The 26,893-nt window shown below is 28.6% G+C and overlaps 1 protein-coding gene across 1 annotated transcript; it reads left to right on the top strand.

Moving 5' to 3' along the window:
* Positions 1 to 10,049: 10,049 nt before the first annotated feature.
* On the top strand, positions 10,050 to 15,203 carry LOC126671399 (G-type lectin S-receptor-like serine/threonine-protein kinase CES101). The gene is made up of 7 exons (XM_050365165.2): positions 10,050 to 11,298; positions 11,389 to 11,493; positions 11,578 to 11,750; positions 13,804 to 14,020; positions 14,105 to 14,342; positions 14,438 to 14,588; positions 14,659 to 15,203. The coding sequence occupies exons 1-7, from the start codon at positions 10,077 to 10,079 to the stop codon at positions 14,965 to 14,967; spliced, it is 2,415 nt and encodes an 804-aa protein (XP_050221122.1). The 5' UTR covers positions 10,050 to 10,076; the 3' UTR covers positions 14,968 to 15,203.
* The last annotated feature ends 11,690 nt before the right edge of the window (positions 15,204 to 26,893 follow it).

The following is a 26,893-nucleotide window of genomic DNA, read 5'->3' as shown; positions in this document are numbered from 1 at the left end:
AATCCAAGTCTTTCGAGTATAATCATCAATGAATAACACAAAATAAGAACTTTTACCAAGCGATTGAGGATTAATTGGACCACAAACATCTGAATGAATAAGCTGGAGTGGCTTGGTAGCTCTGGAGACAGATTGCTTTGGAAAGCTCTTTCTTGAATGCTTTCCAAGTAAACATGCTTCACATAACTGTCTCGGATGATCAATAACCGGAATATCCTTCACCAATTTCTTTCTTCCTAAATCTTTCAGATTTTCAAAATTCAAATGCCCGAATCGCATATGCCAAATCCATGATGTATCTTCCACACAAGCTTTCAAACACATAGCTTCACCTGCTTTCATATCTAGAATGAACATTCTATTCTTTGTCATCGCCACTTTGGCAATAAGATTACCATCACGATCTTTAAGCCATAGAGTACGCCCTTCCATATTAATTTTACAACCATTCTCCAAAAGCTGACCAATACTCAAAATATTGCTTTTCAATTTTGGAATATAATAAACATCTTGGAGAAATTTATGACTGCCATGTTTTGTCTCAAATAAAACTGTACCTTTGCCATGAATTTCCACCCTTGTGTCATCGCCAAATCGCACATTGCCACTAACTTTAGTATTGAGTTCCACAAACTTACTTTTATCTCCAGTCATATGATTACTGGCACCATTATCAAGATACCAAGCACTCTTGTGAGTTATGGTTTCTTCCTTATTAGAAAAGAATAAAGCTTGATCTGCTTCATTATCTTGGCGTTCTACAAGCTTTGTCTCCTCTTCTACTGCTTCATTTTGGCATTCCCATGAATAATGGCCATACTTGCTACAAGAGTAACACTGCACTCTAGTTTTATCATTTTTCCTTTCGTATACCCCATAATTGCTTCTTCCTCTTCCTCTGCCACGACCTCTATGAAAATTTTGATTTCTATTTTCATTGAAAGAGTTTTGTTCGCCTCTTCCTTGACCACGTCCATATCCACGACCAAGGCCTCTTCCACGGAGTTGTCCACGACCACCTCTAGTAGAAGAATCACCTCTTGATTTGCTAAAGGATTTTGTTAGCAAGGCCTGATCAACATGTTCTTGTTTTCCACGATTCATTCTTTCTTCATGCGCACACAAAGATCCACACAATTGATCAATTGTCATGGTCTCAGTGTCTTTTGACTCTTCAATGGCAACCACAACATGATTAAATTTCATATTGAGAGATCGCAAAATCTTCTCAACTACACGAACATCTTCTATTCTTTCTCCAAGTCTCTTCATTTGATTAATTACCACCAACACTCTTGTGGTATAATCTGATATGGTTTCACTCTCCTTCATAAAGAGTGATTCAAACTCAGCCCTTAGAGTTTGAAGCCGAACTTTCTTTACTTTCTCAACTCCCATGACAGAGTTTTGAAGAGTCTCCCAAGCCTGCTTCGAGGTAGTATTAATAGCCACCTTTTCGAACATATCATCATCCAAACCCTGGTGAATGATTGTGAGAGCACTTTGATCTTTCTTTCTCTCTTTTTCCAAAGCATCTCTTTCGACTTGATTTAATGTCGCCTCATCTTCGACCGGCTCAAAACCATTTTCAACTATATCCCACACACCTTGTGAACCAAGGATAGCTTTCATTCTATTTGACCAATTCTCATAATTGGTTTTAGTGAGTTGTGGGTATTGAAAAGAAAAAGAATTCCCTCTCGATGACATTTCGCTATTATGGCTCCGATACCACTTTGTTGGAAGATGGTAGGCCCTTTAATTAAAACACTCACAAAACACTCACACAATAAAAGAAGAGAAAGCAAATATATTTAATTCTTTGTATTTGTAATTGCTTTTCTTGATTTTGATATCAAAACTTACATGGTATATATAGTAGTTCTAAAATAGAACGTACATGCAACTTATTAACTTAACATTAATAATCTAACTTAAGAGTTTAATTCATTTAACTCCAAGTAACATCTATCCATTAATTAATAAACTACTAGCTTTAGTCCCGTGCGTTGCACGATTTTTTTAATTATTAATGTATTAAAATATTACAATTAGTAAAGGTTTGTTTATATTTTTTATTTGGATACTCCCTTTATTTTTATCAAAATTTGGATAATTTTTTGATTATTTATAAACTAACATATATTGTATACATTTGTTTAATTTTAATAGGTCGTTATGTTTTATTTTGACAAATTAATGTTCATTTTAATTATTTTGAAAGATATATGAAAAATTATTTAAATTAAAAGTTTCAAGTTTTATGTTAATAATTTTAATGCCGCATTTATAAAAATTAAATTTTTGTAACTCATAATCAATATAGAAGTCAAATTTTATTCATATTCATTAACCGATCAAGCCGAATTGTTTTTTATCAAGAAAACTACAATCCATTTTAACTTAATTCCCATCTTGACATTTAATTAATATAATATAATTGATCATATTAGCAAAATCAAATAAGGTAGTATAATAATTCAAAATATATACTATTAAATTAGAAAGTGCCAATTAATTGCAAAACTGATTTATTCTATTTAACATATCATTTGTATTAGTTAGATTGTTATTTGTTATCAAAATAAAAACATTCATTTTGTAGAAAAATTTTCTTTCCAATCCTATCACTCAATCAATATTGTTTAATTATAATAGCAAAATTAGATAAATAATTTTAGTAATTGATTTATTGTAATTAAGAAAAAAATGTTGTTAACGAATTTGATTAACAATCAATTAATGGATTAAATTTACAAATCACAACATGTAAGCTAAAAAAATATTATTCAAAAACATAAAAAGGTAATCAAATTAGTACTATTTTTACCATACCAATTAAAAATAAATACTATTGACTTACTGTAATTAAAAAAACGTTGTTACCAAATTTGATTAACAGTCAATTAATATAAGCTAAACAAAAGTTATTCAAATTTAAAACTAAAAAGGTAATCAAATTACTTTTTTTACCATACCAATTAAAAATAAATATTATTATAAATAAAAAATATTATTACCAAATTTGATAGCAATGAATTAATTAATAAAATTTGCATATCTCTACATATAAGCTAAAATAAATATTTTTCGGATTTAAATCTGCAAAGATAACCAAATAACAAATTTAGAAAACAAATTAAATATTAGCATGTAAATCAAAAAACATTATAAAAATTTAAAATAAATGAATATGAGTGTGGTTGTGATTATAACTGTGAAAGTTAATGATTGCAATTTTCTTTAATTTTGTTAATTGGATGCCTTTTGTAATTATTTTTCTATTTTTAAATTTTAATCATATTTCCTTTAACATATATACAAAAAAAATTATTATGTAATATAATTGGTTAATTTAATATAATATTTATTATTAATTCTGTAAGTAAACCATTTAGTATTAATTAGAGAAACTATTAAAGAGTTTTAAATTATTATTTATTACCAAATTTTAAATATTTATTTTGTTATTAATTCTATGTTTCCAATCTTATCTATTAATTAATATAATAATATTAATAAAACCAAAAAAATAAATAAAATAATGTTAGTAATTTTACCAATTAGATTAACAAACCAAGGAATTCATTATAAATTGACCAATGCAACAATTTTAAGATAAAATATTACCAAATTAACTCAAAAAACTAATTAAAACTGCAATTCATTAATTTACCATACTAATTAAAATTATTGTAGCAATTTTGAAGGAAAAATTATAACCAAATTTGATTAGCAAAGCAACTAATACATTGAATTCATTAACCTTGCTATTTAAATTAAAAAAAATGGTATAGGCTTATAGCTATTTCTAAAAAAAAAGTGTTTCAAAAGTAGATTAAAAAATCAATTAAATCTTATCATATTGATTAAAAAAAATTAAAAAAATATAAAAATGATTGTGAGAGTATTAAGTATCAACCAAAGAAAAAGAGATTAACAACCATTCAAATCTTATAATATTAATTTTAAAAATATTAAATTAAATATGAGAATGATTGTTATAGTGTGAGATGTGAATCAAAGAAAACAAATTAGAATACAAAAGAAAGATGATGATAAAACCTTATGATTTTTATTCTCTATCATGAGAAAAGTCTTCTCAACACCTACATAAAATTGTTAATTAACACAAAACATTTGAACAATAGAAAACACCAACAACTAAAGAACAAACTTTATAGTAAATAAGAGAAAAAATAACATATTTACCTGAGAAGTTAGTAGCTTTTGAGATTGAAGAAGAATAAAAATATGAGTATATATAATAGGGATTTATGAGCAAATCAAAAGATTTTTAACATTAATGTATATTTATTAGCAATTAGCAATTAGCAATTAGCATTTATATACAAAAACCGTTACTCATTAGCAATTAGCATTTAAAGGAGTAAATGATAATCAAATCGAATCAAATCAAATGAATTATTAATCATCATTAACTAAAATAGTGTAATATTACCAAAAATGATATGAGAATAATTTTTCTCATTAAAAGTTACCAAAAATGAGAAGTCATGTAACTAAAGTTTATAGAAAATAAAATATGATAATTTTTTTTATCTAATGTAATGAAAAGTGAAATGTCATACCAATAAAATTATTAAAAGTAGATCGGTAAAATAATTGGTGTAAGGTAAAAAAATCACAATTACTTAACAATTAGCTAGTGTTATGTTAATAAAAGGAAAAACATAAAAATAATTTTCTTTATCAAATATAAATAAATAAAATTATAACTATAAATTATTAAGTATTTTAATATATTACTACTAAAAATTAGTAAATTTATTAAAAAACTTTTTGTAATTCAATTTGTCTCAGCAAATTATTTTTAGTAGGAGATAAAAAATCACAAATAAAAATATAATTAGTATTTTAGCATCTTTTATTGTGGTATTTTATAAATATAGATCAAAAAAAGGAAAGATCTTCTTGTTATATTTATTGTCAAATTTAATTTTTTACCAATAAAGAATGAAAAAGGAAAGTCTATAAATTGTAATCAAAGCAATTAAAGTAAGATTTCTTTTAAGTAGATTATTGGTCAATTAATTTTGACAAATGAAAGAATTTTAAAGAAGAAAAAGGTGAGAACCAATCACATGTTGCCAAATGTCAATTTCTCAATCCATGGGAAAAAACATCCTACTTTATATATATACGAGTCGTATCTTTCAAAAAGAGCAATATTATCACCGTTAAATGAGACAGTGGACCAGGTAAATGATTATATGACAGACTTGCTACATGGTAAAACTATGAGATATAGAAGTTCAGATGAAATATGTCAAGGATCAATTGACAATGAAGACCAATTAAATATGTATCCCACGGAATTTCTAAACACTATGAGATTTTCAGGATTACCAAATCATTTGTTAGAGTTAAAGATGGGAATGCCAGTTATGCTACTAAGAAACATTAATCCTACACAAGGCTTATGCAACGGTACAAGACTAATAATCACGCAATTAGGAAAATATATAATAGAAGGAAAAATATTGAATGGAAATAAAGCTGGAAATAAAGTCTTGATACTGAGAATTACCATGACTACAAATGAATCAAAATGGCCTTTCATTATAAAAAGAAGACAATATCCATTAAAGACTTGCTATGCAATGACAGTAAATAAAAGTCAAGGGCAATCACTAAAATATGTTGGACTTTATCTTCCAAAACCAATCTTCAGCCATGGACAACTATATGTAGCCATATCAAGAGTTACTTCTCCCGACGGGCTCAAAATTTTAATAGAAGAAAATAATACAAATTTTAAATGTCTCACAAAAAATATTGTTTACAAAGAAGTTTTTAATAATCTTCCAATTGTATAATTTGTATTTTTATAATAAGATTTGTATTATAAATTTATTTAAATGAAATGCATTATACTGCATTTATATGATATTTGATTTTTTAATAATGTCTTCATTTTCTGAAATATCATTTCAAATTTGTTAATAAAATAAATTAAAATTACACCATGACTCAGTGATTAAATAAAAAAGTTAATAACATGTAATTATAAAAATTAATAAACAAACAAATATTAAAAATTTAAAAAAACCAATTTAAATTTTGCTATGGATATTTGGTCAAAAAGTACAGACAAAATGACCCAAAAAATGAACAAAATTCGCGTGCAATAATTAAAAAATTTAAACGAAAACGTGCAACGCACGGGCCTAACGCTAGTATATATATGTATGTGTGTGTTAAATCCGTAGATATGATTGAAAATTTAACAATTAGATTGACATTATTGTTTTTGATAGCATTTCAAAGGTGGTTCTATTTCATAAATCCTTTCATCCGTGTTTTCCTTTTTCGAGCTTTGAATATTATTAGAAGTTTGGATTATTTATGTATCCAATTTTAATTGTATTAGTTCTTTTGCCTTCCACTTCTTGTGGATGAGCTAATACAAATATCATTTAGTAAAAAATAAGTTTATGACTGTTATATTATCAATTTATTTATACATATATAAGAAAAATGATTGAAACTCTCATATATATCTTCATCAAATTTTAATAAAATTAATGTGCGTAAGTATCATTCAACATATCAAAATAGGTATTCTAACTTAAAAAAATGATTTTTTTCATTGCAATTCTTATGTTCGACCAAAATATAAAAATTATTCTTGGCGATAATGAGAAACTAATATTTATATGAATGTGAAATATATTAGTTTTTGGGCAACTTCCAAAATTTCTTTTGCTTCAGATCTCACAATTCTTAAATTCCATTAGGTAGATAAAGTTTTTCCAACCATCTCATCTCGTTCATAAATTGAGGAATTTGCAGTCTACTAAATTTATTGCACTTTTATAAAAATTAAAATTTATGTTAGCTACAAAAGTTGATATTAATTAGAAAAAATATTAGAAAGATGTAAATATTTAATTGTCACCAAAATTTAAAATATTTATTTTATTATTAATACTGCCTTTAAAATTTTACCACTCGAAATATTTATGTTAGCAAAACAAAATAAAATAGTATTACAAATATTACCATATTAGATTAGGAACCAATTTATATGTTAAATTTGACCAATCTTTACATACTTAATAGTGTAACAATTAAAAACATATTACCAAATAAAATTAAGAAGTGCCAATTACTCAATATCATAATTTATTTATTTTTTAAATACATTTATTATTAAATTTTTTCTTTTCAATCATAGCACTCAATTAATATGTTAATTATGATGCAACAATTTCTTTTTAAAATAAGGTTGCCAAAACAATTAATGTAATATTATTAAAATAAAAAGAATACATTATGTGAAATTGAAAATAGTTGAAAATCAATGAATAATAAAGGAATAGCACTATTTTTAAGTTTTACTGTAAATTATCTTCAATATATTATTAATTTTTAAGCATATAAGAAGTACATGTAGAATAATTATAAAAACCTACCTTTTTATAAAGGGGTTTAAAAAATTATTAAAATGAAGTAAACCCAAATTGAATTAATTAAAATTTAAAATTTAAAAGTTAAGGGTGAAAACAAAGTGATGAGAAAGACAAAGAAAAGTTTTCACCACGACACATAATTCTAATTTGGGGAATATGAAAAAAAAATCTTGTTATATCAAATCAATCAAACTAAAATTTATATAAAATATGAGCGTCTATATCACCAAAAAGGGAAAACTCGTAATTTATATATAAAACATTAGCATGTGCTTTGTAAATTGTAATATATTAAAATAAAAAATGCAGTACTTTTTTTTCATAATAAAGATAATTATACAAACTCATAATTTATGATTGATAAAAAATAAAATTATATATAAATTCTAGTTTTATATTACATGAATAAGTTTATACACCTATTATCAATAGATATTAATAAACAATAAAACTGTTTCTATGATACCTCATATTCATTATAAATTTGATCATCCATCCAATAAAATTGGAGCTTTTGAGAGATTGTCCAACTTTGAAAAAATATCAGGAACAAATTTTTGTACTGCATTTGAAATCTTCATCCTTGAAAAAAAAACTATAGCATCATATTCGCCTTCATATGCACCTACACAATCCAAATAAATAATCAATAGTTGCTTTTTAAAATTCACTGAGAGGAAATATAAATAAATCAATAATAATAAAATATAATAAGATACATAATAAGGTATCTAAAAATACAAAAAATTGCATAAATATAACATAAAATGGAAACATGAATAGGACTATTAGAAAGAAAGAAAGAGAGAAAAATTATGGAAGTGAAGTTGTGGAATGAAATTGTGTTGTTTATAATAAATAAAAGATAGAGCAAGAGTTAATCTTACAAATAGTCCAAAAAGAAAATAAATGGTTAATTCTCAAAATAAATGCTCTATTTTGTCTTAATTTCAAAAATAAATGTTACGTTTTGACTCAAAAAAAAAACGGTAGAATTGGAAAGTCTAATGATAGCAAGTTTAGCAATTTAGAAAAGAATAGATGTTACCAAATTGAAATTACAATCCAATTAATTCATTAGACTCATCAATCTTGAAAGAAAAATCAATAAAATTTAGTAGGTTAAAATTTAGTTTCACGTTTTTTTGCCAAAAATTATTAATATGGAATTGTTTCCATAATAAAATTATGTTATCAATTAATTATTTCCATATTAGTTTTTTTTTCAAATGTCCATAGTTAAATTAATTGTTGCATAAATAAGATTGACAAATCATCAATCATCAATTAATATAATATTAGTAAAATTAGAAAGAAAAGAAATGTGAGAACTAATAAAATTGTGCCAAATGTCAACTTCTCAAACCATGGGAAAAAATATCCTGCTTTATATATATATAGTAGATGTAAACTTAAGCTTATTAAGTTTATTTAACTTAACTTAACATTTATTCTTTATATTTTCCTTTGCATCAATTCAAGTTTAATAACTAACATATACCTCATTTTATAATTTTGGCATGTCACGTAAGCAAAAACACTGCTTTTTAAACATTTTTCGAAGATAGTGACTTCTGTCGTAATAAAACCATAACCGAGTGACCTTTTTATAACGAAAGTTAATGCAATATCCTTTTTATAATTTGTGAATAACTCAGTAACACAGGAAGTTAAATATCCGAAAATATTGGGTAGGCAGCATTAGACTAGCAACAGAAATGAGAACTCCTCAGCATCAAAACAAAAGCAATCACACCACAAATAGCAAACAAACAACAACTAGTACTCTTTGAGGACTTGTCAACATGTGATAAGATTTTCATATACTTTGATCTCTATTCGAGGGAAATTGTTCCTGAAAGAATTTTCAGAGAAAGAGATAAGTCGAAGACGACGGTGTACATTTTCTTGAAATTTTAGCGTGTGAGTGGGGATTTTGAACAATATGATGTGAATGCAACGAAAAGTATTTACTACCCAAACTAAAGCATGTAGATGTAATGCAACAAAGCCCATTGAGTGAAGAGGACATGTGACTTGATCATAGGTACAATAGCTTTGCAAGTTTCAGAGTTTGATCAGAATGATGGCTTGCAAAAGAATCCTCCTGTATAACCTATGGCTTATGATCATCTTCAAATTGTTCAACCACGCAAAAATTTATGATCCTGGATGCTTGACATAAGCATGGACAACTTCCCTCAAATTCAGAATTATGTTTTTCCAAACTCGGAAACTTTATATCGATAAGTAATTCTTATAAAATATCATTACTGTTTTTTGTTTCAGCATTTTCGAACACGACAAAATATGAGAAAATATCGGGGAGGCAACATTAGACAAGCAATAGAAATGAGAAGTCCTCGGCATCAAAACAAAAGCAATCACACCACATGGCCAAACATCACAAATAGCAAACAAACAACTACTACTACTAGTACTCTTGGAGGACTAGTCAACATGGAATAAAATGTGATAAAATGGACAATTCAAAATAAAGTATGTGGATGCAATGCAATAAAGCCCAGTGAAGAGGACCTGTCTGTCTTTAACTGGTGTTGGATCCGACTGCGGGGCTCCAATATTTTTTAACTACAAATAGATTGACAATTGCTTGGCAAGTTTCAGAATTTTATCAGAATGATGGCTTGCAAAAGAAACCTCTGGTGTATGATCTTCTTCTTCTTGTTCAGCCTCTCCTACTCTTTAACTAACGACACACTTAGCCAAGGCCATACGCTTAATGCTACATATCGCCTTGTTTCTGCAAACGGGCTCTTCACTTTAGGTTTCTCGGGTAACTACTTGGTTTTGAACTACACAGGTACGGGTGCCGATCAGAGTTTCTTAATTGATCATCCTCTCTGGTTAGCCAACAGAGAAGACCCTGTTCTTGAGAATTCAGGAGTTCTTACGCTTGATGCTGGAACTGGAGCGTTGAAAGTTGTCCAGAATGACGCGAAACAGATTAAAACATTATACCCGGGATTTGGGTCGTCCAAGGCAAACAACATAACAGCCATCCTGCAAAATAATGGGAATTTTGTGTTAAAAGAAGTCAACTCCGGAGAGATACTGTGGCAAAGCTTCGATGATCCGACTGACACCCTTTTGCCAGGGATGAAATTGGGTGTGAACAAAAGGACAGGAAGGAAATGGTTACTTACGTCATGGCTAGCTCAATACAATCCAAAACCCGGAGGTTTCACCCTAGAATGGGACCCTATTCAGCGCCAGATTATTATGAAGAGAGCGGGAGTTGAATTTTGGACAAGTGGAGTATTGACACCTGATAACAGATTTGATAACTTAAATCTTTTAGATTCTTTCAATCAAAACTACAATTTCACTCATATATCAGACGAGGACGAGGATTACATTTTCTATACACTGCATGTCGAGGAATGGAATGTTTCCAGGTGGTTGCTTGATGACTTGGGGAACATACAAGAAGATGTAGGCCGAAGGAATTATTCAAATTGGTTGCGCGATAACTTGTGGAACTTTCGAAAGGATATTTCAAGGATTCCTTTCACTTTCTCTTCTGAAGCCTGCGATGGAAATAGCGCAGAGATGGGGTGCAAGAAATGGGATTTTGGGCCGGAGTGCCGGAGAGATGGGGATAAGTTTGTTGTATTAGCTGGTAGCTTCAGGTACACGCTAAAGGACTATGGGAATCTCAGCTTCATTGATTGCCAGAACTTATGTTGGAATAGTTGTGACTGTACTGGTTTCAGTTTCGACTCAAATTCGATTATTGGGTCCACTTATTGCCAACTGAATAGTGGACCTTTTTATTACCAAAATTTAAGAGCAGGACAACAAGACCACTACATTATCATCCCTGGGCCGCCACGTAAAGGTAAATGATTACATATTATTGTTCCCGTTTTTCATATATGCATGTCTCATCATCAAAATTCTTAACTTATTATAATCTTTGTACGTACAGTCGATAGGACATGGATATGGATCTTAACGAGTATAGTGCTCTCTTTAATAGCAGTGTTCATGTTCACTTGGTTGTACTTGAGATGTAGGAGACTGAAATTAGAAGGTACTTTTCCCATAACAAGTTTAATCTGAAACGTCATTTGAGAAATGCCAGTTCTAAGCTTTTTAATGATATGGATTTCAACAGAGAAGTTTCTGAAAGAGCTGATGACTGACGATATAGCAAAAAATATAGATGAGCTTCAAAACAATGGAAACAACAATCTACAAATCTATGATGCTGCAACAATCAGTGCTGCTACTAATGGCTTCTCATCGGGCAACAGACTCGGAGAAGGTGGTTTCGGACCTGTTTACAAGGTAAATTTCATAGACTGTTCAAGTAGTAGATATCATGTCCTATGAAAACTTATCGAGTTCTACATACTTTCATTTTTGAATTGTACATTTGGGTGTTTCATTTCCGAGTTCTATGTTTCACTGTTCCGTTTTCAACTCCTATATTTCGATGTTTAATTTTCGAGTCTTGTATTTCTTTTTTGTTTTTATGAACATACTTTTAAACTTATGTTTTTATAAAAGACTAGTCTTAGTTTACGTGCTACGCACGTGGCTCGTAACGTAACTCGTCGATTCATGTATTATCATTTTAAAATAAAATTAAAAAATTAAAATTAAAATTAAAATTAATTTATTTTTATATTTTTACCCAAGGTTCGTAATGTGATTCATTATTTTATATTTTATAAATTTTATTATGAAAATAAAAAAAAATAAAAAAAATATAACATGGTGAATGTATTTTTATTGTTTAAAAAAGAAAATATTGCATTAACGATTGAAAAAAGTGACAATTTTAATTTTCGAATGAAAATAATAGTAGTTATAAAATGTATAGATGATTTAAGTAGTTTAATCCTTTTAGATAGGCCTTTAAATAACAAATACATAAGCAAAAAAATTTGAATAGTTAGTTGTTTGTTGTTAGATAAATAATATTTTAAATTTTTATTGATAAAATTATTTAATCATTAAAAAGCTCTGAATGGACCGAATAATCAAATCAAATGCAAAGTTATCAAATGTAAATTTTATAGTATATAGGTATTTGAGTGCTTTATAGTATTATAATGTTATTCATCATTTTGTAGCATTTCTTTTTTGAGTCTATGTTGATATCCAAATATTTTTTTTAATCTATGTATATATTCATATATTAGCATTTTCATATTCAAGTAGTCACAACTAAGGATTAGGAGTAGTATTTTTAAATCATTAATTTTAAATAAAATTAAAATGAAAATGTGTAAAATTATTAAAATAGTAAATTTTTCTAAGCTACACATGATTAACATTACTATAAAGATATTTTAATTACATGATAAGTTAGCTAATTCTGTATGTGTTTATGCTTAGGCTTATTTTTAATTGTCAAACTAATGGAGTCCCTTGAATTTTGCCGTAAGCTATAGAGGCGGTGCTTAAGTTACTATTATTTTTTTGTTGTTGGACCGTTCATAGAGTCATAAAAGCCAGACTGAGGAACAGAAACTGATAATATTTTTTACAGATTCAAATTCAGAAACTCTATTTTTAAAGAAAAAAAAACGAACATATACGTAACTAATAACTAAAACTGCTTGCCTTAATTTAATTAATTAATTTGAGAAAGATTAGCTATTGTTTTCATACTCAATTAGCATTCCTTTGCCATGATACAATTTTAATTTAACTAAAATTCTAATTATAATAATCTTTTAGTGATTAATTAAATAACTAATTTGTTAATGATTATAAAATCATTATTTAATATAAATTTAAAAGGGGTATTCCGTAAATTTGTCTGTCCCCCCCTATCCGTACTTTTATATATAGTATAGATAAGAGTTGTAATAGTTTTAATAAATATTTTTATTATTAACAATTTGTTTTAATTTTCAAAATTTATAACGTATAATAAAGGTGTTAAATTTTCAAAAGTAAGTGAAATGTGGTTAGACTTAGTGTTACATGTGAGTTAGTTATATAACATTATCTTTATAAAATTTTGGTTTTGTGATTTCGGAGGTTTTTATATGTAATGAGGAGTTTGGGAAAATTTGTAGGCAATATGTAATAGGAGTTTAAAATTGACTTTATCTTGATTTTAGGAAGCTAACTACGCATCAGTATTAAGGGCATGTAATTAGGAGGTTTTTAGATGTAATTAGGAGTTTGAGAGATTTTTTAGATGGATTATTAATCATTAAATAGTATGAAGGGTATTAATGTAAAAGTGTCTGCCCCCATCCGTGCTGTATAGATATTATATATATCTCTTTGTTTCCCGTCTCGGGGTATTTGTTTTGCTGCTGCATAGATTATATATTTAAAAAGAGAGAGAATAAAACAACTTTCATGAAAATTGAATTAGGGGAGATTAAGCGAAGGACAAGAAATAGCAGTGAAGAGGCTGTCAAGTGAGTCGAGACAAGGACTAGTGGAATTCAAAAATGAGCTCATACTCATTGCTAAATTACAGCATATGAATCTTGTAAGGCTTCTAGGTTTCTGCATACAAGGAGAAGACAAAATGTTGGTGTATGAGTTTATGCCTAATAAAAGCTTGGATTTCTTCATCTTCGCTGCTGGTATGGCTCGAGATTATTACAAAACCAATTAAACTATATATACTTAGTTGGCTAATAATATTGCATGTTTTTGAATACTAACAGACGAATCAATGAGAAAGATGTTGGATTGGAGCAAGAGATTGAACATAATTGATGGAATAGCTCAAGGTCTGGTTTACCTCCACAAGTATTCAAGGTTGAGAATTATCCATAGAGATCTCAAAGCAAGTAACATCTTACTTAACAAAGATATGGTCCCCAAAATATCTGATTTTGGTCTCGCGAGATATTTCAGGCAAAATGAATTCGAAGCCAGTACAAGCATTCTTGTCGGAACCCGGTATGCAAAAATTTCCTCAATTATGATTTCCTACAATAATTCACATGTCTAAACTCGGACTAACTAAGTTAACCAAATTCTTCAAATTTGTTCAGTGGCTACATGCCTCCAGAATATCTCATGGAAGGCATTTTCTCTGTCAAATCCGATGTTTACAGTTTTGGAGTGTTATTATTAGAGATTATAAGTGGTAAGAAGAATCATAATGTGTATCATCGTGGCCGTCCGCTCAACCTTGTGGGTTATGTAAGTGCCCTTAGTCTCCAAGTGCAAGTCTTTAAATTGTTTGTGTTATTGAATCATGAATGTGTTTCAGGCATGGGAACTATGGAAAGACAACTCAATACTGGAAATAGTTGAACCAAGTTTAAGAATTTCAGCTTCTGAAGATCGAATTCGGAGATGTGTCAATATAGGGCTGTTGTGTGTGGAGCAGAGTCCGCTAGACAGGCCGATCATGTCGGATGTTTTGTTCATGTTAACTAGTGAGGCTCAACAATTGCCGATGCCGAAACAACCAGCATTTTATATGGGGGAGCACATTGCTGCAGTCAAACAAAGTGAAAGAGATATGGAATTTCAGTCAATAAATGATATGTCCATTTCTGAGATGGATGGAAGATGAATGACCTGATAGTTGAATATGTTGGATTAGGCCTGTTTGGCTTGAATGATTAGCTAAAGTTAAAAATGTTAGTATCATATTTGATAGTCCTGTCCTGTGTTGTTATTTGCAATAATTTAGGTATGTACTGTGTGGAGGAGAAACTAGGATTAGAGTTACGCTTTGCTATCGTAAGAAAGTAGAAATAGAAAGGGACAGTAAAATAAAGGGAAAGAAATATAAAGAAAAGTTTTTAATACTAGTAGATTTATTTGTATTTGGATATATAATATGACTAGAGAGGTAAAAATAAAAGAATGTTTATTTTTTATTTGGAAGGAAAATAAAATAATGATTTATATAGACAAAAAAAACCCTATATAATTTATTAACTTTTTAGTCTATTTTATATCACTTTATTAAAAAATAATTGACTATTAATAAATTTAATTAATTCATTTTAAAAGTACAGTTACTTTACATATTACAAAGTTTAAATAAAAAATAATGACAAATAAGCCATTAATATGTCTCACATCACCACCTACATTGATTCGGAAATAGATCGAGAAGAAGGAGGAGCTTCGCCAATTAGTCGGTACTACTACAGGAGCCCTCGTCGACCCAGCCGACTCAATCATCCTCATGAACTCTTCCACTCACTCCCCGTTCAAAAAAAAACATCGTTTCAATCCACTCCCTTAACCCTAATCCCACAGGCCATTGTGCCAGACTCCATAGCATCACCTGCCGGGTCAAGTGTCTTGTTGTCACTTAATTGGGGGTTTGAGAGGAAGAAGAAGAAGAAGAAGAGGAGAGATTAGGTCTATTTTATTGGTGAAACTTACTATTTGAAATTCAACCGATCTTTTGTTTTCATCTTTTTCTTCTTGTGAAATAACCGAAATAAATGAATTTTTTACCATAAAAGAACTCATCCTTTTTTTAATTAAGATTAAGATGTTTTTATTTTTATTGATCATGTGTCATCTTCATTAAATGCTTATGTGCATAAATTTATTGTAACATCATACGCTAACAGCAAGCAGTGGCGGAACTACATGTAGGCTAGGGTAGGCTTTAGCCCTGGCTGCCGGTCGAAAATGCAAAAATTAATGGCGGTTCAATTGCTGCTCCTACATCGTTTTTCTTCAGTAAAACGCAGCAGTTTGCGTTTAGCCCTGGCTGAAACGGATGTAAGACGAAGAAGACGACGTTTTAATTTCCTTTTGTGGGGTCCATTTTGTTCTTTAAGTTGGCCAAACAGCATTTCATTAATTAAAACGCTTCGTTTGTCCTTCTATATGTTCAAATTAATGCTCAATATTAAAAGGTTTTTAATTATATCACTTTTGAGAGTATTAATTTTTCAATATAAATTCTTTTTCAATTTTTATAATCTAATTCCTCAAAAAAATTAATCTAAATTTCTCTAATTGTTTCTCTCTTAAAATTAAATTATAATTTCAATTAAAAATTACAAATCTTAATAATTTTAAAATATTTTTAATTTTAAAACCAAACGCTCTCAAATTGCAAAAATTATTTCTCTTTTTTTATTTCTACATATTAATTTAGGTTATATATTTTGCAACAATCATATTAAATTATCTTTTTAGTTTATTTCAATTGTTTTAGTCCTAAAATATAATAAAATTGATAAGATCACAATATATAATTTTTTATTTATCGTTTTTCAGTTGTTTATAATTGATGAATTATTTTATAATTATTTAATAAATTGATGAAAACTAATCACAAATGAATCAATTTAAATTATGAATATATTTATTATTAGAATATTAAAATAATATCTCACGTTGGTACAATAAATTATATAGAATATTGATTGCTTATTTGAAATATTAAATTGGCTATGTATTTTTAAAGTTAAAAACCCTTTACTTTAGATTTACTTTAAGAAATTGTAGTTTTTTTTATTTTTTATTATAATTAATTTAATTAAATAATATTTATATATTAATTATAACCTATCGTTTTAGCCCGGGCTGGAAACAAATCCTGGTTCCGCCACTGACAGCAAGATAAACTTTCCTTAATTTGTTGTGTTTTTTTTAGACCAACTGTCGTAAAAGGTCAAACCTTTTATGAATGTTTCATAAAAGTTCCGACCTTTCAATTTTGTCGATTTTAGTCAAAAATAGATTATTTGGTTTCAATTGTGACTAATTCTCAATTTGATTTCAATTTGCCTATGTGGCGCCTACGTGGCATGCACATATATTGAAATGTCAGGACTTTTGTGAAATCAAATAATCCATTTTTGACCAATGGGAGTTGGTCCAAGTGATAAGCGGCTTGATATCGCTTAAGCAAGGTCTCGGGTTCGAGTCCTTGTGAATGCAAAAAATTCCCACTGGAAGACTCACCCACCATGCCAGGTGCGCGACACGGGTCGGATTCGGATTAGTCAGGGCGAAGCCTTGGAAACCGGATGGGCTTATCAAAAAAAAAATCCATTTTTGACCAAAATCGACAAAATTGAAAGGTCGAGATTTTTGTGAAACCAAATAATCAGTTTTTGGCCAAAATTGACAAAATTAAAAGATCACTTTTGTGAAACTTTTATAAAAGGTTTGGCCTTTTTACGACATTTGACCTTTTTTTTATACTTATTCACAACATTAGGTTTATTCTTAAGATCCAAAATACATGAGGTGCCAATAAAAAACACGGGGTATACATGAGAATTATTTTTGTACCTTTTCCTTTATATTTATTAAGAATAGTATCTTACCTATATATATATATATAAAAGTACGGATGAGGGAGAGGGACAGGCACATTTACGCTAATATCCTTTTAATTCATTAAATATAATTATTATTTAAAAATCTATTAAGATAATTATTAGAGTTAGAGTACTAACTTAAATAAACTATACAATACTATGTCAAGATAATTGCTAGAGTACTAATTAAGATAAACTAACTTATTTAATAATTTTTATTTTTATTGTTATTTAATCAATTACAATTTTAATTAAGATAAACTACTACTAATAAATTACTATTTTATTATTATTTGATATTTTCTATTTATATTCTCCATAAATAAGATAAAGTATTCCTAATTAACTAATATTTTAATTATTATTTGATATTTTATATTTAAACACAATTTGTAATTATAAAATAATTATTAATTAAACATAAATATAATTTTTCTAATTCATAATAAATATAATTATTTGACGAGTCACACTACGAGCCACGTGTGAAACACATAAAGCAACACTAGTTTATAAAAAATATAAAATAATAATTTATTAGAAGTGGTTTATACGAATTAGAATTCTAGACATTTTAAAATAATATCATAAGTAGTTTATTTTAGTTAGTACTCGAACTCTAATTATTAAAATAATAATTTATTATAAATAGTTTATCTTAACTAGAATTCTAGATGATTAAATAATAATTATTAAATATTTAGATTAGTCTATTTTAATTAGTACTCTATACAATTGTTTTAAAGATAGTATTATAAGTAATTTATTTTAGTTAATTAACACTCTAACTCTAATCATTATCTCAATAGTTTTTTAATTAATAAGTATATTTTATAAAATAATATAAAAACATTAATGTGAATGTGCATTGTCCCTCCCCCCATCGGTGTTTTAATATACCAGCGTTTCGGCCACGTGCTACGCACGTGAGCGGCATTTACATGACCCATTATATATTTGATAATAAGTAAAATATAAAATAAAATACTTTAATTGTTTATAAATTGCTATGAATAATTTTTTATTTTAATGTATTACGCATGTAAATGATAATTATATGACCCGCTATTTAATTTAAGTACTAATTAAATTATTAAATATTATATTAAAAGACTTGCAAATTAGAATTAAAAGATGCATGTAAGCTATTACTTTGGAGACACGTTGTTAGTTACGTAAAAATCTTACTAATTCTAACCTAAAATTAAGAAATATTTTACAACGTCTGCACCAATAGTGTGTAGTTATTATGGATTAAACCTATAAATTTTTTATAATATTTATTATTTAATATAAATTGTACCTAATTCTGTAATTTTCTATATTATAGAGTAATCCTATCAAAAGTAAAGTTCTTATAACATATATAACTTAATATAAATTGTACCTAAGATCTGTAACTTTTATAGTTATTAAAGGAATAAAGGATCACTTTCACCCCGAACTTGCGTCAAAGTATCAAAAAAGTCCAAAGCTGGAAAAAGGGATCACTTATACCCTGAACTTGTGTAAAACGGGTCAAAAACCCCCCTCCCCACTCTCACCTAAGAGAGTGTACTACACTCACCGGTTTTTCATAGTGGTTTTGTTGCCTAGGATGGTTTTTGATAAAAAAAATTTAAAATGTTCCTATTTTTTTAAACATTACAAATTAAGACCTAATAATTAAAAAAGTACAATTTAATCCCTATTATTCTAAAATCTAAAACAACAAATTAACCCTCTAATTTTCAATATATAACAAATTAATCCCCAAATTTTAAAATTTGAATTAACTAATAAACCCCCAATATTAAAATATTAACAAATTAACCCTAATTTTTTAACATACATAAAAAAAATTATTTTTTTTTTAATTTTTTTTTTAAAATACAGACCCGCGGATCACAGATCCTCAGGTGAGGATCTGTTCTTCAACAGATCCTCCAGCGAGGATCTGTACAGATCCTCGCCGGAGGATCTGTGAACAGATCCTCCAGCGAGGATCTTGACAGATCCTCGCCGGAGGATCTGTTCTTCAACAGATCCTCGCCGGAGGATCTGTTCTTCAACAGATCCTCGCGCGCGAGGATCTGTTGACAGATCCGCGCGAGGATCTGTCAAGAACAGATCCTCGCCTGAGGATCTGTTAAGAAAAGTTCCGGCGAGGAGGCTCCTCCTCCTCCTCGCCGGAACGAAAAAAAAAATAAAAAAAATTGATAAAAAGGCTAAAAAGGCCCCTGAATTAATTAGGGATTAATTGTAATTTATTAGGTTTTAATTGCAATTAATTAGGATTTAATTGAAATTAATTAGGATAAAAAATATTAATTAAAAGCCCACTCTCCAATTAAGGTGCCACATCAGCACAAGGGGCTTTTTGAGCCGGTTTACACAAGTTCAGGGTATAAGTGATCCGGTTTTCCAGCTTTGGACTTTTTTGATATTTTGACGCAAGTTCAGGGGTGAAAGTGATCCTTTGTTCTTTAATAATTGTAACCTTACTTCCTGAAGACAAGACTCTTCTCTTGACTCTGCTTCTTGAATTGGTCACATTCTATATAATTTCACTTGGTAGCTTACAAATTTTATTGAATCTCAAATAACAGATAAAGGATCACTTTCACCCCCAAACTTGCGTCAAAGTATCAAAAAAGTCCAAAGCTGGAAAAAGGGATCACTTATACCCTGAACTTGTGTAAAACGGGTCAAAAACTAGGGGTGGGCAAAAAAACCGGTCAAACCGATAACCGAACCGAAATCGGAAAACCGAACCGAAAAATATGGTTAACCGGTCCAACTGTTTAGGTTTAGGTTTTGATTTTTAATTTTCATGGTTAATGGTTTAGGTTTAGGTTTTGGATTTTTAAAAACCATGGTTAACCGGTTAACCAGTTTATATAATATATATTCATATATTTTTAATAATTAATAAAATATATTTTATGATCTATAAAAATAATATGGATTTTATAATATACACACAATGAAATCTAAATATAAAAATATATGATAGATATTTTATTTAGGAATATTTATATATTTTAGGAGAATTTATATATGAAAATATTTTAAAAAAATTGTTTTCCTTATTAAAATAATTATTTAACATAAATGGACGTGAACAACATCACAAACAATTCAAAAAATATAAATCTAGCTTTAATATTACTCATAAATTATTAGTAAATAATAATAGTTTTAAATATTTGCATTGACTTACCTATTCATAAGATAGTTTAGATTTTTATTTTTTTAATATAATTTGAATTTCTATAGTTTTTTTTGTTTGCTATAAAAATCAAATAGAATTAAAATTTTATCTTTTTTTGTCTTTAATTTTTTTAATGGTTATATGGTTAAAAACCGCAAAACCGAAAAACAAAACCGTTTTTTATGGTTAACCGATTTACCGGTTAACCGTTTAAAATTTTAGGTTTAGGTTTTTAATTTTAAAAACCGTATTATAATGGACCGGTTTACAAATTACCCTCATGGACCGGTTAACCGGTCCATGCCCACCCCTATCAAAAATCCCCCTCCCCACTCTCACCTAAGAGAGTGTACTACACTCACCGGTTTTTCATAGTGGTTTTGTTGCCTAGGGTGGTTTTTGATAGAAAAAAGTTTAAAATGTTCCTATTTTTTTTAAACATTACAAATTAAGACCTAATAATTAAAAAAGTACAATTTAATCCCTACTATTCTAAAATCTAAAACAACAAATTAACCCTCTAATTTTCAATATATAACAAATTAATCCCCAAATTTTAAAATTTGAATTAACTAATTAACCCCCAATATTAAAATATTAACAAATTAACCCTAATTTTTTAACATACATAAAAAAATTAATTTTTTTTTAAAATACAGACCCGCGGGTCTGTTCTTCCAGACCCGCGGATCACAGATCCTCAGGTGAGGATCTGTTCAAGAACAGATCCTCCAGCGAGGATTTTGACAGATCCTCGCCGGAGGATCTGTTCTTCAACAGATCCTCGCGCGCGAGAATCTGTTGACAGATCCTCGCCTGAGGATCTGTTAAGAAAAGTTCCGGCGAGGAGGCTCCTCCTCCTCCTCGCCGGAACGAAAATAAAAATAAAAAAAATTGATAAAAAGGCTAAAAAGGCCCCTGAATTAATTAGGGATTAATTGTAATTTATTAGGTTTTAATTGCAATTAATTAGGATTTAATTGAAATTAATTAGGATAAAAAATATTAATTAAAAGCCCACTCTCCAATTAAGGTGCCACATCAGCACAAGGGGCTTTTTGAGCCGGTTTACACAAGTTCAGGGTATAAGTGATCCGGTTTTCCAGCTTTGGACTTTTTTGATACTTTGGCGCAAGTTCAGGGGTGAAAGTGATCCTTTGTTCGTTATTAAAGTCTAGTGTTGTAATTTTATTTGCCCCTTCCTTTCCACTACGCTGCGACATTTATATCTCATTATATATAATTATTATTATTATTATTATTCTTATTTGATGATTTTTTTTATTTTTTTTATATTTAAATTATTAGATTTTATTTTAAAAAATTACTCATCTTGATATTTGTATGACTCGTTATATATATATATATATATATATATATATATATATATATATATATATTAAATATAATATCTTAATTTTTATAAATTTTTATAAAATAAGTGTATTTTATTAGTTTTATTTTTATTTTGATATATTGTTTTAAAAATATTTTGTTATTAATTACTATTATTTTTTTAAAAGATGTAAATAAAAAATGAAAAATTGTCTTTAAATTTTAATTAGGGGAAAGTCGGTGGCCAAGTAAGACCTTCATATTAACTCGGTTTGTTTTTCGTTAGAAAAAAACCTATTTATACCTATTTTATATTTTTAGAGATTGGATTGAGTCAATTTAGACTTTAAAAATATGAATAACCATTCATAAAATGTTGAAGGATGTATATATAACTTTGCCCTTTGTTAAGTTTTGAATTTTTGATGGACACTATTTTTTTTCATTTATTCTTTTTTGACTTTTTTTTTTAAATCAACAATATCATTAATAAGATTTCAAAGCAGTTACATTTGTAAGATATTTAGGATAGTCCGGATACCAATCCCGATGACCTGATAAGGAACGAACATGACGCGCTAACACGTACGCTGCTTGATTCGCAGATCGCCTTACAAAGATAAAATAAAAATTAAATCACTGCTTTGCTAAAAAGATGCAATCATCAACTACACCTCCCCTTCAACCGAATTCGGACTTTTAACATCGTTAAAATAGCCACTAACGCATCCGATTTGACATAATGTTTGACCACTCCTTCAACCAACTCAAACCCATCTACCGATCTGAGCATAGCATCAATAAAATTGGATGATGATTTCGTAATGGAGGCTGAAAAAGATCCCCTCCTCATAAACACCAAACCACAGTATAGATATGGATAAATTTAAAATTATTGAAATCTTGTATGGATATAAAAGACATTTATCATAACATTTGTATTTTTAATTGAAGTTGAATTTGTCTACATCCTAAAATTGGGTAATTGATTTCAACTCTCGTATGATGAAAGAAAGAATGATTCACCTTCCACTCCTCCCCTCCTAATTAATTAGCTGGGTTAATGCTCCATTTGACCAAAAAATTAGCAGATATTTTCTACTTAGCATGTACATGGATAAAATTTGCAATTTGTGCCTTTTCCCATGCAACTTGCAGAACAATTCTACGAGTTTGTGTAACTCGCAGAACTGTTCTGCGGGTTACACACATGGCTCCATGCTGGCCAGCCAACAGGAAGCCATGTAGGATATAAAATAACTCGCAGAAGCTTTCTGTGAGTTACTTTAAATCCAGTGCAAGGAATTAATGATTCTCTGCACTGATTGGGAGAAAATTCTCCAAATCGGGCTCAATTATATTTTTTAATTTTTTTTTAAATATAAATATATTTTAAATAAAAAATTATTTGTTAATTTAAATTTATAAATAATACTAAACGTTTTATATTGAATTAAATTAAATTTATATTTTTACATCTTTCTATAACAATTAAATCTAATTTACATTTTACACTAATCGTATATTGAATGTATTTATTGAATTGTGAATGTGTTAATTATTACAGTCTAATTAAAACGTTCAAAATGTAATAAAAACTTTTAATATACGATTAGTAAAATGTAAATTAGACTTAATTGTTATAGAAAAATCTAAAAATGTGAATTGTTTGAAATTATTTTAAGTGTATTTCAACTAGTTTTTCACTTTAAATGAATAAAACAAACAAGTTCAGACACTCAAATAAGTTCTGACACTCAAATAAATAAAACAAACAAGTTCAGACACTAAAATAGATAAAATAAGGCTTAATTTCTTAAAAAAATTCCACCTTGCATTTTTTTTTCATTTATACCCTGACCTTATAAAAACACCATTTGTATCCAATTTTGAGTTTTTATGTTTCATCTCTAACCAAAAGCATTAAATTATACTCTTTTTATTTGAAAAAGAGTTTAAAACAATTCTTCATTTTTAACTTATATACTAATTAGATGTTAATGTTATTAATAGTACAAAAATACTATCTTTTTCAAAAAATTAAAAATAATAATAATTTTTTAATTTTTTTTTAAATATATCCGAATTTTTTTTAATTTTTTTTAATTTTTTTAATTTTTTTTAATTTTTTAAAAAACGGCGCCAGGGGTATTTTTGTCATATTTGGAGCAAAAGGGTTTTTGTGAGCGCCGCCACAAATATCAGGGGGTTTAGCGCCGTTTTTAAACATCAGAAGATTTAGTGCCCGTACCCCAAAGTTAAGGGACCATGGGTGATTATTAGCCTATATATAAAAAAATTTATAAACAATGTGAAATAGTACTAGCGAATTTTTAAATTGGTCTTCAACTCAATCAATGTATTGCTACGGAAAATCATGCTTGAAAAAACATTTAGGGGATGTTTGCTTCATGAAATGTAACAATATAGAATAGGATAACTATTCCATAAAAAATGGCTAATAATCATCGATGGTTCTCGACTTTTACTCTAAACTTCCCTAAATCCTTTATACTTTCAAAAGTTTCCCTAAACCCCCCAACCTTTGTGACGACGCCATTCACGGCCCTTATAGACGAAACTACCCTTTTGTTTTTAGCGGCTGTCCTTTAAAAAAAAAAAAAGTGGCGCCACATGTCAATTGATACGTCATTTAATGTCAAAACAAAATTAAAACACTCAAAATACCCCCTAAAAAATTAAACCAAATCAAATTTACTTAATCAAACCCAACCCACGGTCAATCCATTTACAACCGCCCGCCAACCCAAACCACTCACCGCACCCACCGCCCGCCGCCGACCCATCAGAATCTGTTTTTGGAGAACAGATTCAGATTTGTTTTCCAAAAACAGATCTGAAATCTGTTCTTGGAGAACAGATACACATCTATTCTCTAAGAACAGATGTGGAGAAGACCAGTTGCTAATGGAGAAGACGAGCAGCAGCTCGTCTTCCCCCTGAGAAGACGAGCTGCAGATCTAAGAAGACGGTCGTCTTCTCAGGTGAGAAGACGACGAGCTTGGTCGTTTTCTCACCTGAGAAGATGACCGGAGGCGGGTTCGGTTTCGATGATTCAGTGGTTTGAAATGGTTGATTTGGTTGATTTTTTATTTTAATTAAATTTTAATAGTTGTAAGGATGTTTTGAGTTTTTTAATTTTTTTTTTTAGATATTTTGCCACATGTCAAATGACACGTAGCGCCGTCTTTTTTTTTTTAGAATTGTAGCCGCCAAAAAAAGACGGCGCTTAAGGGTGTTTTCGTCCATAAGGACCGTGAATGAGCGCCGCCATAAAGGTTGGGGGCTTTAGGGAAGCTTTTGAAAGTATAAGGGGTTTACGGAAGCTTAGGGCAAAGGTCGAGGACCGTTGATGATTATTAGCCATAATTTTTTTTTTAGTTTTTGAGAAAAATACTTATTCCACAAAATCATGTAATAGCAATTCTACAGAATACCTATTCCATGAACCAAAGTAAAGAATTGTTGTTCTATACGAAATAGTTATTCATTCCGCACTTATTTCATAAATCAAACATGACCTTAATATTATTGCTATACAGCAAAGCAAATATTTACGAATTTAGTTTGTTTAATTCTTTTATCTGTAATATTAGGTAAAAATATTCAATAAAACTTATGAATTATATCGAACAATAAAATTATAATGAATTTGAAACATGGTTATTCTTTTTAATAATTTAATCATTAAAATCTTCAATAAAAGAATTCTGTTTGAATTTGTCCGTTCATAAAAGACGATATTATTTGCAATATGAAATGGGATGCGTTGTATTCTGGAGAGTTTAATTTGGATGCTAATAGGTCTTCTCATGTTGGTCTAGAGATTGGAGAAGACGCTCATACCAGAGCTTATTTTGAAGGAAAGTAAGTCGAACTTTTTTTTTTTTATGAATAAGAGTAAGTTAAACTTAATTTGTGTTTTTTGTTTTAATTTTTGTATTGTCATTTGAACTTTGATTACTTGATTCATTCACTCTTTATTAAATTAGAAACCTCATTGTACTGATTACTTGATTCATTCACTGTGTTTGAGTGTGGCAGAGATGAGTAGAAATGAAAGAGATTATAGGCTGTTGTACATGTATTCAGGTGAGGGTAGGGGTGTAAATGGCCCAAGCCATGTTCGAGTTGGGCCAAGCTGAACTCGAGTTCGAACAGATCGTCTTCTCCAACTAGACGAGAAGACCATTGGATAATACGAATCCAACTAGACTGGGTTCTTCTTCTTCTGGGTTCATCTTGGAGAAGACGAGGTAGACAAACAGAGATGACCAGAGTGGTGGCTGGAGTGTAAGAGGATGGCAGAGTCATAAATTTCAGAATGCATTTTATCTCTGGATAAATATGAAGTCTTGAAATAAAATCTAAAATAATTAGAATTTAATTTGATTCTAATAAATTCACTAAATAAATTTGTTTGATTTAAATTTAGGTTTATTTAAGTTAATTAGAAAATATTAATTATTTATATATATATATATATATATATATATATATTAATTATATAACAATTTAATTAATTAATTTGATTCTAATAGATTCACTAAATAAATTTGTTTGATTTAAATTTAGGTTTATTTAAGTTAATTAGAAAATATTAATTATTTATTTATTTATTTATATATATATATATTAATTATATA

Source organism: Mercurialis annua, linkage group LG3, assembly GCF_937616625.2.
Source record: "Mercurialis annua linkage group LG3, ddMerAnnu1.2, whole genome shotgun sequence".
NCBI lineage: Eukaryota > Viridiplantae > Streptophyta > Magnoliopsida > Malpighiales > Euphorbiaceae > Mercurialis > Mercurialis annua.
The sequence above is the reverse complement of the archived record's forward strand: the minus strand, read 5'-3'. Positions and strand labels throughout refer to the sequence as shown.

Bases quoted from the DNA above. Each gene is read 5' to 3' on its own strand.
- LOC126671399 (XM_050365165.2), top strand. From the start codon at position 10,077: ATGATGGCTTGCAAAAGAAACCTCTGGTGTATGATCTTCTTCTTCTTG. The intron at 14,343-14,437 runs GTATGCAAAAAT...AAATTTGTTCAG, and splicing joins AGCATTCTTGTCGGAACCCG to TGGCTACATGCCTCCAGAAT. The intron at 14,589-14,658 runs GTAAGTGCCCTT...AATGTGTTTCAG, and splicing joins CGCTCAACCTTGTGGGTTAT to GCATGGGAACTATGGAAAGA.